Source organism: Myodes glareolus, chromosome 21 (assembly GCF_982192425.1).
Source record: "Myodes glareolus chromosome 21, mMyoGla1.1, whole genome shotgun sequence".
Taxonomy (NCBI): domain Eukaryota; kingdom Metazoa; phylum Chordata; class Mammalia; order Rodentia; family Cricetidae; genus Myodes; species Myodes glareolus.
In genome coordinates, this window is record NC_142046.1 from 35,465,868 (window position 1) to 35,480,925 (window position 15,058).

The following is a 15,058-nucleotide window of genomic DNA, read 5'->3' on the forward strand; positions in this document are numbered from 1 at the left end:
CTGTACAGCCAACCCTGGCCTCACTTTACAAAGTACTCTGAGAATCCACACTTCCTTTAAGAGCCTTCAGAATTCTACGTGGCTGTGCAAAGCACTGCCTGCACAGGCTGGCTCCAGGGTTAGCAGGCTTGATATTTAGTCCGGTGAGGACAAGGCTTACCAGACCAGACGGTGACACACAGTTGCAGGTTGAGAACAACCTATTGACATGGCTGGGCATTGATTGCTGATAATAGCATGATACTGTTAAGCAGAGATTATCTGAAAAGTAGTGGGTCTCAGGTAACCTTTCTGCTTTTTGATTCTGCTTATTCATTCCTATTAAAAAAAACTATTATTATTTATATAATAAACCACCAGGACCTGTATTATGTACACTGGAGCAGTAGAAGTAGGGTGCTGGGTCACATGTACACAGAAGCCAATGACAGCCTGTATACATGACACCTTGTAAGTGGCCTGTGTCGGCACAGACTCGTCACGAGGACAAACTTTACTATTCATGTTAAAGTGACCCACAAAGTAACATGGGGCTCTGGGCAAAGCTCAGCGGTAGAGTCCTCGTCTGGCATGTACAAGTCGCTGGTATGCATCCTCAGAGAAACCAAAATTGTGAAGTAATGTGACAGACTATGCAAAATTTCCTACTCTTATGAGAGACCTTGCTGGGGCCACTGAATGGGGTTTTCATTTTCTGTTCTTATGTTGTGTTTTTGTAGTTTGTTATCATTGGGGATGATCCTGACCCTTGACTACCTTCCTGGAATCCAGAGCAGAAGTTAACAGACTTGCCCAAACAGGCTCCTCAGGACTAAAGAATCCGATGTGTCCATATTAAACTATGTTCCAACATGCTTCTCTATCGTTTCTTCTGTGTGCAATAAGAGACAGAATCCACAGTCTTCCATCTAGGGCCCTAGAAGGATAATTTCCACCTGTGGGCCAGACTCTTAAAAAAAAACCTCTCACCACAGTGCCAAAATCTTCCAGGTCCTGGGACTGAGACACGCTCACAGTGCACAATGACGCTATATTCTTAGAGTAAAACATCTGTCTCTGGGCAAGATGCTCTGTTACAGACTCACAGCATGGACACGCTGACTATTAGCGTGTCTGACATGCTGACACCCATCCGTTCACCCCACAAGGATCTGCAGTAACACAGAAGGGCGGGGACTCCCCAGCCCCCCAGAGGAAGTGCCCTTCTGAGCTCTTAGTGCCTGTCAGTCCTCTGGAGGCAGCTGCTAGGAGCAAAGCCTTCCAAACCTATCCAGCAGAACTGGTCCATGAGCTCAGCCTTGATCTGGGCAAACCCCACACTTACAGCCATAAATGCATTGACCCTGAGAGGGACTGCCGAGGATGTGGCACTCCAGGTGTGGCTTTATCTGGCACTCCACCGGCTCAGCTATTTGGGCCTAGTCTTCTCCATTGGCTTGAAGCTCTGTTCACGCCATCTTGGGTAACACATCACATTATTCTTCCTTACAAAAACAAATAAACTCGAATGAGCATCCAGGGTCAGGTCAGGCCTCTGAACATCTCCGTCTTCCCCTCTGATTGATGTGCCACGGTTTGCATCCCACCCCAAAAAGGCCTCCCGGACTCTCAGGTGGGAACTGGCCTTCCTTCACTCCTCAGGTCCACCTGTCCCCTTTCCACAGATGTGCACCGTTCCCAGGAGGCTCAGCCTGCTGGCCACCACTGACTCACTGGGAACACGGCATTGCAGTACCTAGCACTCCTCGCCAGCAGCTCCAGCCGCCAGTCAAGCCACCCTGCAGGAAAGCCAGCTGTCCTGAGAGGCTGGACCAAAAGGCCAAACAAATGTTTCTGTACTTAAATGGCTCCCCCTCTGACCCAGTGCATCTGAAATTTAGACAGTTCTGGAGAACAAGGAGCTGCACACATTAGTTCCTAGGCAGCTCAGCTGCTCGCAGCAGCTGGCTTCTGACAGCATTTCGGGAAAGGAGCAAACAAACTCCAATCCACTTCAAAGCAACGCCGCCCAAGTCCAAAATCATGATCAAAAGGAAAACTTTACAACTCAAGAAGACGTCGCATGTTTCGTAAGTGAGGGTGGGGACAGAGTGTAAGAACTGGCAAGGCCCCGAGGAACCCGGCTGGGAAGCCGGGGGCTAAACTTGGGAGTTCTCTCTTCCATTTCTCAACGCTACCTGCACGAGTGAGCCTTCTTGACTTCAGTCCCCACGTTACGGACTGCAGTCCCTTGCAATACACTGACAGCCTGGTCGTTCTGAAGCACGTTGGGCAAGATGCAGGGAGAGTTTTCAGGAGAAGAAAACTAGAGTTAGAGTTTGGGCTCACACAGACAGGAGAAATGGAGAACCTAGTGAGACCCGAGGGCTGCTGTCTGTTATGGACGGCAGCTGTGATGCATACGTCTACACTGACGTACGCCGTAGGGTTCTTTTTTCTGTTATAATCTGTTTATTGGGTGATTTAGCCAGAGAACCTTATATAACACGTTCCTGTTTGGAATGTGGCAACATGCAAGGCATTGTACTCATATAAAATTCAGACACCCCCTCCCCGACAGCATGTCCCATGGGCCAACCCTGAGCATCCTTCCTTGTGGGTTTCAATGTAACCAATGCGAAAACAGGTGCTACCACCAGCAATAGTAAAAAGACGAACCCAGTCATGGGTTTTAACCTCTGTGCACACTGCACAGCAAACTATGCTACAAATTCGTGATTGCAGAAAAGCGTTTCATCCTGACTGGAAAACATTGCAGGGGGGGGCTGTACTATCAGGGGAACCGTAGTCCCGTTTTCTAAGACCAAACACATGTCGTTCACTTCGGTCTTCCAGGACATAGTACGGGGACACCACCTACCGCCTCTGCGCTGGAGTATTGTGTGCACGACCCTCGCATCTGATTTCCTTAACAAAGAAGCAGCAGAAACGGCTTGTTGGGCCAGTAAGCACATAATGACACCGCCACAGCTGAGGACCTCCCATTCATGCCAGCTCAACAGTGTTATTATATAATGAATGAGTCTTCCCTGCGAACCCTGCGACTGGGGGGGGGGGGGGGGAGAGCACTTTCTGCACAGTTTAAACCAGTCTTCGAGGGGCCGTTACCCCTCGTGAATCAAACGTGGCCCGGGTCACACAGAAATCCCAACAACCTATCCTCGTAGGTGGCTTCGCTAGCAAGTTGATTTCCCTCCTGCTTGACACAAATAATTTCAGTTAGCCGCAAACTACACAGCGAACACACAGCTGCCAGCAGGCACCCCAATGCTGTTGGCTTTCAGCTCCATGTTCCCTGCGTTGCCTAAGAAATAGGAGGGGGAAATGGGAGGAGGAAGAGGAGGAGAGAGGGAACCGGCTATCTGTGAAATACTTACAGCCTCCGAGTCTTCAACTCCATGCAGGTACAAATTGTCATACATGGAGGTCTGACAATCCACAGCACCTCTTTGAAGGCAAAAACAAATTTGCTGCAGAAACCACAGCCAGAGCTAAAAAAGAAAAAAGGCCTCTTTGGAAAAAAAAAAACTGCGCGCCTTGCCTTATCAATCCCTGGGACTTTACCAGGCAAGATGCTATTCATTCATATCACACGGGGTGAGGTTATCCCCAGAGGCGGTCCAGACCTGGCATGTTATCTGCCTCCCCAAGACAGAGCATAAAAAGCAAAAGCCTTCCTCAACCACAGACCGGTGACAGAGCTAGGAAAGCGGCCTCTGATTGGCTCGGCTCCCCTGCTTCAGTCAGCTGAAGAGCGTTCCCTGGGAGAGTGGAGGGTGACTCCGAGCATCCTATCCAGCATAGAGATGCTTCCTGTTTCGCCTGGATCGTTAGTTCTACAACGAACACTTGGCAATATTGAAAGGGCTGAACGTTTTGAAAGGTGGGCTATCAGATATTTGAAAGACAGTTACTCATCCTCTTGATTCAATGCACGGTTGGAAGAGGGAGCAAAGGAGAGATTTTATTTTTGACTCTTCATAGAGACAGGCACGCAGATCCCAATCTCCACCCAGCATCTGTACTTTGCGGAGGTGATTTAACTTAAAAGGACACTAAGGCACACGGAAAATTGTAATCTCAGTAAAGGGATAGGGATAGGATACTGAAGGAAAGATCTGTGGCATTTCTATAGGAAAAGTTTTCAATATTTTCATCTCTCTCTCTCTCTCTCTCTCTCTCTCTCTCTCTCTCTCTCTCTCTCCCTTCCTGGCAAGATAACGCCCCTGTGTCAGTAGTAGAGTCTGGAGAGGAAGCCAAAAGCCTCCCAGCTTTTAGATGTAAAATTGAACAGTCTTTTAGTTCAATTTGTTCAACACTCCTCTTTAAGTAAGAGACTAAAGTTTTGCTAGAACCCTTCGTCTGCTTCCTGTACACAAACCTTTAACAATTTGGAAGAGCAGAGATCAACCCTTACAACTCACCCGGGAAGGTCCAACTCCCTCCTGCTCCACACCATACTCACACTGCCCTAGAGCAACCTTTATAGTGGGGTCACCTGAGATGAAGTTCCCCCTACTTACTTATGCCTGTCTGTTCCTCAGTAATGGATGACAGCCTGACCCAGGAAAAATCTACAGCTCGCTCTAGAAAGAACCCAGTTACAACTGGAAAGAAACTGGTGAGGGGGCAAACATCATTACCAGAGAAGCTGCGGAAACCACCGGGGTAAGAAATAACCCAGAAACCCCACCTCGGCTTTGCCACTCCCTTGCCAGCTGACTTCGCCAGTCAGTTCTCACCTCTGTGGGCTTTAGTCTCTTCGGCTGGGACACCGAGGAAGGCAAGAACTCAGAGAATGAACTTTGCAGGTCTGAAGTGCAACATGAACACTTACCAGTGACAACCCTGCTTCTCAGCCAGAAGGCACTGGCGGCAGTTCCTGGGCGCTCAGCAAGGAGTCACTGATCCAGACCTGGGAAAAGAGGTCAGTCTCCCCGCCAGCGTCTCTGAAAAGCCTAAGACGAGAGCAACAACCCAAGCCCTCAAAGGTCACCCACGAGCTACCAGATAGGATAGCACAGCCATTCTCCCAGGTCTGGGATGCCCCAACCATTAACGGCTTTCAGTCATACTTGTGTATCTAAATACCTAATCACTTTCAAAGCTAAAAAGATGGCAAGGTGACCTGGGTCCTCCAATCTCCCTAGATGACAAGTTCACACGGGATATTGGCTTTGAGTCTGTGCCTACCCAGAAGACAGCGGGAGAGGAGGGAGGTGTGTTCAATAGACTCTACACAGAGAATCCTGAGCCAGCTCCATCTGCTGCCAGCTGTGTGCTGGTGCAGGATGCTGGCCAGTGGACTGCCCAGCTCCCCCAAACCCCAGACTCCAAGAGGGATGGACCAGAGGAATTCTAAGCTCATATCCATGTGTCAGATTGGGTCGTATTTTAATACAGTATTATTAATTCTTTGAGAATGGCGTACAATGTTCACCCCCAACTTGCTCAACTCCTCCCAGATCCAACTCCCACCTCCCCCTAACTTCAGGTTGTTGCTTTAATGAGCTTTTTAACTAGTGCCAAAAGAAATGTTTTAGCCAGAATACACAGAAAGCCAAGACCTGGTCTTTTAATCTTCCTCAAATCCCCCCAAGATAGTTCCTTCCTTTACTACTTCAACTGAGAGGATAGCCATTTCCTGATTATTTTTAAACAAGAATCAGTTAGAGAGAGAGAAAAAGAAGTTGTCCACTTTCAGAAACAACCAAAAATGGGTGAAACACTCCTTGCTGGGAAACGGTGCAAGGATCCGCTGCTCCCCCACATCTGGCTGCCCCTTGCACTACCTGCTAATGCTGCCGCAAAGCCTAAAGGCAGGGTGTAAGGAGCAGGGTCTTGCTTTGTGAGCCACTCCTACGACAGTCTGCCACTGGACCCGGGGCGGGCTTGTCAGGACAGGCCCTGAGTCAAGCACCCCGGCTGTGTTACTCTTTGTAACCCCACACCCCACTCTGGAAGGACAAGAGTAGATGTGTCACAGGACCAGGCTGCCTCTGCCTGCTTCCTATGAACCAGAGACAAATGTCACACTCAGAATCTCAAGCCAATAAGGAAGCCTAGAAGTCACCCAATCAAGGCATTTTTCCCACCCAGAAAGGATAAATTGCTTTCTTCAAAGCCTGTATTCTATACATGCCTTTCTTGACTTGTATTATATGTAATTTAGAGTGTTCTCTTCTTCCCCTGGCCCTGTCCCCACAAATGACATAACCAATCTTGCTCTTTCTGCCTCTCCCCCGTCTCCATCCTTTTCTCCCTCCCTTCTGTCCCCTTCTTTCTTCTGTTATACAGGGTCTCACTCTGTTGCCAAGCTATCCTTAAACTTGAGATCTTCCTACCCTGCCACATGAGTTCCAGGATTAGAGGCTCACGTCATCACAATCAATTCTCCTCTCCTCCTCCTGCTCTCCTTTCTGTTCTGTTGTGTGTGTGTGTGTGTGTGTGTGTGTGTGTGTGTGTGTGTGTGTATGGTATACGAGTGTGTGTGCACATGTGTGTGCATATGGGGGCCAGAGGTCAATATAGTTATCTTCCTCAGCTGTGCACCTTTTTTTTTTTCTTTTTAAAGAAAGTATCTCTCACTAAACCTAGAACTCACCAGTTTGGCAAGCCTGAATGGCGGCGACTTCGGGTACCTATTATCTCCCCTGCATCTCAGTTCTGGGATTCCGGATTCACACTGTATCTTTCACATGGGTGTTAAGGATCTGGATCTGGGTCTTCACGCTTGTGTAGAAAAACACGAGCCATTTCCCCAGCTTCCCAGCACCCACTTTCATGATGAAGCTTTCAAGACAGTAGAAGCGAGAGCATGATCCCAAGAGTTAGTGGTGAAGTAGAGAAAGGTCATTGTGAATGTGAAATTGTCACATTCCTCCATTGTGAAAGGTGTCTAATCAAAAGCCCACTAGAGGCCAGTGAAGCGGTGTAGGTGTCAGTAAAGGTGCTTGTTTTACAAGTTGAGAGACCTAGGTTCAATCCTCGGATAAAGGAGGAAGGAGAAAACTAACTTGCACCCATAATCTGAGAGCTGTAAACTGAACAACAGACTGGGAAGTCTGCCCCCTTCGGGACTGGAACCTGTCCGAACTACAAGTCACCCAAAGGTCTCAACCCAGTGCTTGAATAGATCCCACAGTGCAGATGAACCTTGGGGAGGGACTTGGTTCTGGGACTCCCCAAAGGAGAGAAACAGAAGAAAGAAATTAGAACTGTTGACGAGCTTGGGAGTTGGCCATCTCTATTCTCAAAGGCTCTGCCTGGCTTAGAAGTTCTGGAAGATCCCCAAAGCCTCCTGTTTCACACCATCACAGGTCCCCAGCATTGGATGAAGGAGTGCAGCAAGGCTATCAGACTCAAGTTTGATGTCCGCCACAGCAAGACGTGCGAAGAAACCCAGGACGGTACCTTCATGCTTCTGGCTATGAGTTTTCCAGACTGAAAGGATAGCAGAACCACTTCCTCCGGGTTCCCTACATCAAACTAAACTGGGCTCAGTGGGACCCCCGGGGGTTTGTCTTGCAGTGGCATTTCAGTACCTGCCTCTTACAACTGAGTGGCTCCCAAAACCACTGAGCCTCTCGCAGAGACTGCCACAAATGGGAGGGTGCTCTCCCGACTGGGTTTCTCTAGCACACTTCCTTTTACCATGCCATACATGCAGTGGCTCAAGCCAGAAGCTTCTACACCAAGGCATCTCCTGTATGCTTCTATGTCTGTAAACCCTGCACGGTTCTTACAGAGCTTCGCCTTGGTGTTTGACAAGTGCCTCAACTGACTGGATGAGATGAGGAAACGGCAGGGCCCAGATCAAGCCACCTGATGTGGTAGGACATCATTTTTTTCCCACTTTGTCTTTGTTGGCTCCAGACATGGTGATCTGGGAGAAGTTACTTTTCTTTACTGGGCCCTGAGGTTCAGCAAACCCAGGGGTTTATCAGAATACAGAACCAAGTGTTTTTGTTTTCTGTTTGTTTGGTGAGGCCGGGAGAGAGGAACAGGAAAGGTAATATGCTTTGAGCTGTGAGTAGCCACAAGTAGGATAGTTGGAGCAGTTTTAGAAGCAAAAGAAAGTGATACCCAAGTTTTATCAGCCAGATTTCTTTGAAATTTAACTCTTGTAAGTCAACGTAATTATATATTCTATGACAGGACTCTTGGAGGTCCTGAAAGAGGTTGAGGGGTAATGTTCAGACCCAGCAACCCCAATCTTCCTGCTGGCCCACAAACTGGAACACAAGCATGATGTCTTTGGCAGTTTACCCGTGGGAATACACTGCTATTGTGTCCGTGTTCGTGGCCTGCTGGCCGATTTTCTCCTCTTGGGTACAAGCGCTCTCTTACCTTTAGAACTCTGTGCGGCACTGCAAGTGTTAACAACACAGCTTTGGTTCTTCCCTGATTCCCTCAGGCAATGTGGCAGAAAGGGGGGGGGGGATGAGAGGAAAACAAAATTTAAATCTAACAGCCAGAGACATCCTATTCTGCATCCAGCAGTATTTGCTATTGCCTCGCTACCCAGGCATGGCCTGGGATCCTTCTGGGCCTCATCTGTAACTGCAAGGTAACAAATGAGTCCTAGAACTAACGAGCTAACATGGGAAAGACACAGAGGCAGTAGAGTGGATGAACTGGTTTGTGTTTAAGGTAAGTAGAACAGAAGTCGGGTTGTGTAAACTATCACCTGGAAGGACCACACAGTGCATTGTGGGTAAAGGCAGTCCTTGGGTCATGCACCTACTCTGGGTGTGTCAATACCTGCCCCTGTGTGACAGGGTCATAACGGGAGGTTATAAGGATGACAGAGTATCTTAACGGGCCTCATCCCAACTAGGCAACCCTGAGTTACTCTGCATTTCTGTACCTCGATTCTCTCACTTACAGACTGTGGATCAGACCAAGGTTCTTGTGCAGATCCGAGCAGGTAGAAGGTGCTCAGAAGGATGCTGAGCACAGCCTCAGTGCTCCCCCCACGCACACTGGGCTGCTGCCGTGATTATTCTCAGCCTGGGCTCTGGCTGCTGTGATTATTCTCACTCCCAGCCTGGGCTCTGGGGTAGCTTTCCTAATGTTTGCACCTGATACAGGGCCTGATCCTGTCAATCCGCATGTAGGTCCCTGGGCTCAGTCACCAAAGCTGAGACTGGCATCCTGCCTCCTGTTGCCCTATTTAACTTCATGCCAGCTCCTTCCGGCTGCCTACCTGCTTGATCTGGCCTGGCTGACTGCTCCTTATGCTAATGTTGGCATGCTCGCTGGAGCGCCTCTACCTCCCAGCATTCACCAGTCTCGGGGCCTCTAGCGAGCCCTCCTGCTCTCCAATTAACCTCTCCAATTGTTTGGTTTTTTATCACCACAATCCTCCCTCAACCCGTTGCCCAGAAAACCACCCTCGGAAAAGCCCCGTAATGAAGGCTACTGACGGTCATATCAAAGAGGCGAGAGGAGAGTGGGAAGGACAGACAGAAACAGAGAGGTAGCGATGAAGAGGCAGACACTGAAAACTCCTGAGACACCCCAGGATGAAAATGTGAACCAACTCCCCTCTTCCCTGTCACGTTTGATGGCTTTGGGAGAAAAGACTTCATAATTCATAAAAGAATGAGTGAAGGTAAGGCATATTAAAAAAATACCTGTGGCCTACTCAACTTGCCAGAAAATGACAGATTTCCCCTGTGATTGACATATTACTCAGAATTTCTTACCTTCTCAAATTTCTGCTGGGGGAAAAAATACATCTCTTGGCAAAAACATTCCATAATGCCACAATTTTCATGAAGGCAACATTCTTTATTTTCCAAAACAAACCTAGGAGATTAGCACACTGGTCTCCTCCCTGTTTCTGAGCCATTGCTTATCCACTGTTACTAATGCCCCGGTCCAGCTTTCCAGGGCAGTCACAACCACAGTAAAGATTGGGACACTAAGATCAAGACATGGCTATGCCTTCCCCACCCACAAAGACAACCAGAGGATGACAGCTACCACGGATATACCGAAGCAAGACCTGGACCACGGAGATGGCTGCAATCAAAGCCCTCACCTTTTGAGAAACACAGATGAGGAATGGGAAGTCATTTGATTCCTTTATCTGCAAAGATTCAGCAGGAGTGGGAGGCAGAAAGGGGGCAGCCCTGCTCCCTCAGCAAAGCAGAAATGAATCAGCTGCCAATTCCAAGTCTGCTGGGAAGGATAAGTGGTTTGGGTTTGGGTTTTAAGGTGAAATGTATGCTCTTCCTTTGAGGAAGAGTTTTTCTCTCTGATTTGACAACCAACCAATAGCAAGGGTCCATCCATTCTTATGGGCCACCAAAAATCTCTTCCCAATAAATAGATAAATAAAAAAATAAATAAATAAGTAAATAAAATCAGATTATGCTGACTCCTACTAAAAATCTTCTAATGCCTTTTCGCCATTTTGGAATAAAGACTCAAATCCTGAAAACAGGTTAGCATGGTTCCTGCATTTTTTTTTTCCTCTTGGATTCCTCATTCTGCACTCTCTCCCCTCTACAGCCAACCCAGTATCCTTGGACGCATCCATTTCCATCCACCACTAGGCTTTGTCCATCCTGACCTCTTACTCTGAACTCTACTTCCTCCCAGGAGCACACATGGGTGAGAATGATGACCAGTGTCTATAACCTGCAGGTGAGTTCCACGGTGTTTTAGTCGGGGCTCTATTGCTGTGAAGAAGACGCCATGACTGTGACTATGACAATTCTTCTAAAGGAAAACATTTAATTGGGGCTGGCTTACAGTTCCAGAGGTTTAGTCCATTATCATCACGGCAAGGAGCATGGCAGCACGCAAGCAGACACGGTGCTGGAGAAGGAGTTTAGAGTTCTACATCTGGATCCACAGGCAACAGGAAGAGAGAGCCATTGGACCTGGTTTGGGCTTTTGAAACCTCAAAACCTACCCCTAGTGACACACTTTCTCCAATAAGTCCATACCTCCTAATCCCTTCGAAGTCCTGCCCCTCCTGATAACTAAGCTCAAACACATGGACCTATGGGGCCATTCTTATTTTTTTTAACTAATGGATTACCTTTTTTATTTATTTTACATCCTGGTCACAGTTTCCCTCTCCTCCTCTCCTCCCAATCCCTCCCCCAACCCAAGGCCTTCTCTGTCTCTACCACCACATAGGGGAAGATAGCCTACAGGGTTCTGTTCCTCGTCATCAACCCACATAGCATGGTATCTTGTACATGACTGGCTTTCCACAAATCCAACAGTTCAGGACTGCCTTGAATCCTTGACCTCCTCTGAGCCTTGGCTGCCAAAACAGTGCAATGACCAACAACAACCAAAAAAAAGTTTACAAAGTAAAATGTGGGGGTTTGCTTTGTTTTTAGGCTTTGGCTTTGTGGTATCTTTCTTAGCTAAGGTAACCATGAGTAGCTCTCACCAAATTACTTTTGTGCTCTTGCTGCAAGGTAGGGGACATGCTCAGATCCAAATGTTTATAAGTCAAATAATCACCGTTTGGCATTCAAGTATTACTTTAGCAACATCTTCGTTTCAAATAAAAAATGGCTGACAATGTGCCAGTGGAAAGGGTTTGCAGAGGGTTCTTGTTTATTGGTAAGGCAGCTGATTGATAGAGACAAGATTTCAGACAAGATCTCATCAACTTCCGTGTTTCTATGCCTGCCTGCTGATATCTGGAAGACCGACACCTACACTCTTCCACCCTAGCCCCTGGCTTTTTTTTTAATTTGGTGAACATAATCCTTCCCTCAGGTACAATCACAAAGACCTTCTCTCACAGTTAGATAGTACCGTGACCTTCTGCTAAACCCTGGCATCCTCCTGCCTCCATAATCCATGCAGCCTCATTTAGTGTGTGTAAGCAAACAGAGAAGTGGATGAGCCAGGAATGTGTAGGTCAATTTCAGGGCTACTCAGGATTTCGTAAACCAATCACCAGCTGGAAAATCTGTGTCAGGAACTTAGATCTAAACTGGGCTTGTGTGAGCGTGGGAGCTCTTTTTGAGTAAACTAGATGTGCAGGTGAGATGTTGGTGAAGGGTGAGCGGGGAGGAATGAGATAGGGAAGACAGGCAAGACGGTATTTCCCAAAATGAGATTGTGGAGAAACACTTAATTCCCTTCGGGAAAGAGTGCCACGCCACCTATCCCTCAAAAGCAAACACTGTGTCTTAGGCATCTGAACGCCTTTCACTGACCCAGTGCCTAACACGGTCGCAGGGAAATAAATAACTGAAGTACAAAAAGGCATAGTGAAGGTAGCACGACAGAACTCCCAGGAAGGAACGTAGCGAGGAGGGGACCATGTACCTAGTCCGAGCATTGGGTTCTCCATGTGAAACCCTAGCTCCCTTCCACTGCCTCTACTGCACCAGACGTTGACTGTGCTCTGACCAAGACTGGGAACCCAAGTCGTACGCATAACGCCCACACCATGTCCGGAAGAGGATAACAGCTGCACCATGTCCGGAAGAGGATAACAACCGCATGTCCGGAAGAGGATAACAACCGCACCATGTCCGGAAGAGGGTAACAGCCGCACCATGTCCGGAAGAGGGTAACAGCCGCACCATGTCCGGAAGAGGGTAACAGCGGCACCAACATATACTCTTCTGCCTGTTCCTTTAGACGGGGTGTGGATGAAGCAGTTTATGGAGGACCTCACATTAATCCTGAAGATTTAGCAGGATAATGAAATGTCTACATTATTAAGTGAAAGATATTTTTATTATCGTAGGATAAATTCTGGGAGGGGGGAGATTTTTTTTATTGCAGCAACTCAGTTTAACTGAACCAGCTGTGAAGGCAATGAAAACACAGTGGGTATTTGAACGAGACAAAGGTAATCCTAAAAATAGGCCCAGAAGATAAAATCTAGACTTGGAGAAAGGTAACTCACTAGGTTATGTCCTATCTTCTACATTTTCTTTGACAAAATGCTAAAAATGTCCCCAGAATGGTCATCAACAGCAAACCCTCCGACTGCCCACCATCCACATCAGGAAGAGAATGCTGAGCTTACGTATTTTCTGAAATAAAAACAAAATGTTGTGAGCTACATATACACACACACACAGAAAGAGAGGGGGGGGAGAGACAGAAACAGACAAACACACAAAAATAGAGAAAGAGAGGAGACAGAGACACATAGAGGGAAAATTTTACAAAGCCCAAATAAATAAGTTCAGAGAAGAGCTTTGGCTGGAGCTCTTTAAGTAGGTCACCACAATGAGAGATAGTCACCACTTTTTGCAAAGCCCTTGAGGCCTTGCTCCGAGAGGTTTGGGTTTTCAGTATCACTTCTGTTAATTCCCAGGCTGTGAGGTCATTTCCGCTGCAGTACTGGATGAAACATTTGTTGGAGCACCGAATCCAAAGGCTTTCCTCCAGAGGCGTGAATGGGAACCAACTAACCTACTCAATCTAAATTCCAAATCTCAGAAGTGATTCTCACATCAAATATACAAGAAAAATAACAATAATCTCCCTAGAAAATAGTACAAATCGGAGAAGAAATACCAATTAAGACTCAGTTGTACCGAGAGAAAATAAAAGAATGTAGACAACTTGACCCAGTACTCCCTTACATGAGCAGGTGGGTCTCACAGACACTAACAAACTACAGACTTCAGTAACGCACATGCTCACACAAGCCTTTACAAAATTACTTGGCATTGTGTTTTAGCAGAAAATGAATTTTCACATGTTTAAGAAGGACGGACCAAAGAATTGAAAATAACTGCACCCAAATATTTACCTATTACATGCCTTGCGGTTACCTCTGGCTCACTAGATGTCTGAGTTCTGTGTGGGAGGAAAAGCTATAAATACTACCCGACCCTTTGATCTTCCGTGCCTCAAAAATTTATTTTCTTATAAACTGTGAGCGGCAACCATACCACAATTTTCAAAACTGGTAGTTTAAACAAATTATTCTAATGGTCCCTGTTAGTTACCTTTTCAACATCAATTAGGTTTAAATAAATAGGCAGCATCACAATATAGCTAAGCGGAAATCTGTACAGAAGCACTGTACAGATTCCCAATCACAATGCTCCCCGGGGCTCCCTGACTTGCAGGTCCCATGAGCACAGAATGGCTGCATCAACAGGCCTTGAGTGTCAGTAGGTAGAGCGAGACACTAACCCACACTAATTATCTATTCCAGAAACTTCAATGATACATTAGTGGGGTTCCCAAAGTCCTAACAGCTGGCGTGAGAATCAGAATATTGTTAGTAAGGGTTCAGATTTTCATCACCTACTGAGAAATTACACGTGTCTCTCAACTGGTTTCCTTCAAAGTCCTCTATTAAAGTCTTAAATTGAAGGGCAGTGTCAGACCGATGGTCCGGAGGGGCATCTTCCTTGAATAGGAAGTCATTAACCAACACAGCAACTTTGAAATCATTATCCTAGCCTCAATTAAACGAACCAACGATTAAAAACTGAGGCTCCGAAGAAGGGCTGAGCAGACTAACTTCCAAAGCGGCCGTCTTCCATTCCCTTCCCCACCGGCTGTCGCTGCATCCATGTGACACCGAGCTGGGCAGCATAAGGGGACCAGTATCAGAAATCACGGGCCGCTTCCTGACATCACACAACCCTGACCCTGTAGGAGAGTAAGCCCCATGTGGTGGCTCAGTACCAGCACTCAGCAAGATGAGGACAGTCTTAGCTACACAGTGAGCTGGGGTTTAGCCTGGGCTGCATGAGATTCCATCAGAAAAACAAAATAAAAATTAAAACTTTTGCTCATTGTATATATCTGCCTCACGCCACATCTTCTACAGATTTCTGTTTACCTGTATTTCATTTTGCCTTCCCTGCTACCTATGACTCCAAGCAATTTAAGCTCCTCTCAGGCCAACTGAAACTCTCCCCCAATCTCCTCCAGGCAAACTGACTCGATATAATGAGCTCTCCAATGGCCAGCTCTTTCAGAAAATATTTGCCTTTAAAGCACTGAATGGATGTTTCCTTGTAATTATAAAAGGAAAGTATGTTTCTAAAGCGGTATTATTGAAAACCCGAGACAGACAAGAATGCAATCTGTA

The 15,058-nt window shown here is 47.0% G+C and overlaps 1 protein-coding gene across 4 annotated transcripts in view; it reads right to left on the reverse strand.

The window, feature by feature from the left end:
- The window catches only part of Cacnb4 (calcium voltage-gated channel auxiliary subunit beta 4), a 265,879-nt gene that overhangs the window by 130,557 nt on the left and 120,264 nt on the right, over positions 1 to 15,058 (reverse strand). The window contains exons 1-2 of one of the 4 annotated variants that reach the window (XM_085681131.2): positions 3,378 to 3,701; positions 1,325 to 1,484 (exon numbers count right to left, since the gene is read on the reverse strand). The exons of 2 other annotated variants lie outside the window; for them this stretch is intronic. In XM_085681131.2, coding sequence (XP_085537257.1) covers positions 1,325 to 1,330 — 6 coding nt within the window. In that variant the 5' untranslated portion in view covers positions 1,331 to 1,484; positions 3,378 to 3,701. Of the gene's footprint in view, positions 1 to 1,324; positions 1,485 to 3,377; positions 3,702 to 15,058 lie in introns of those variants that run through there. One more of the 4 variants, XM_048425901.3, reaches the window with a different exon arrangement.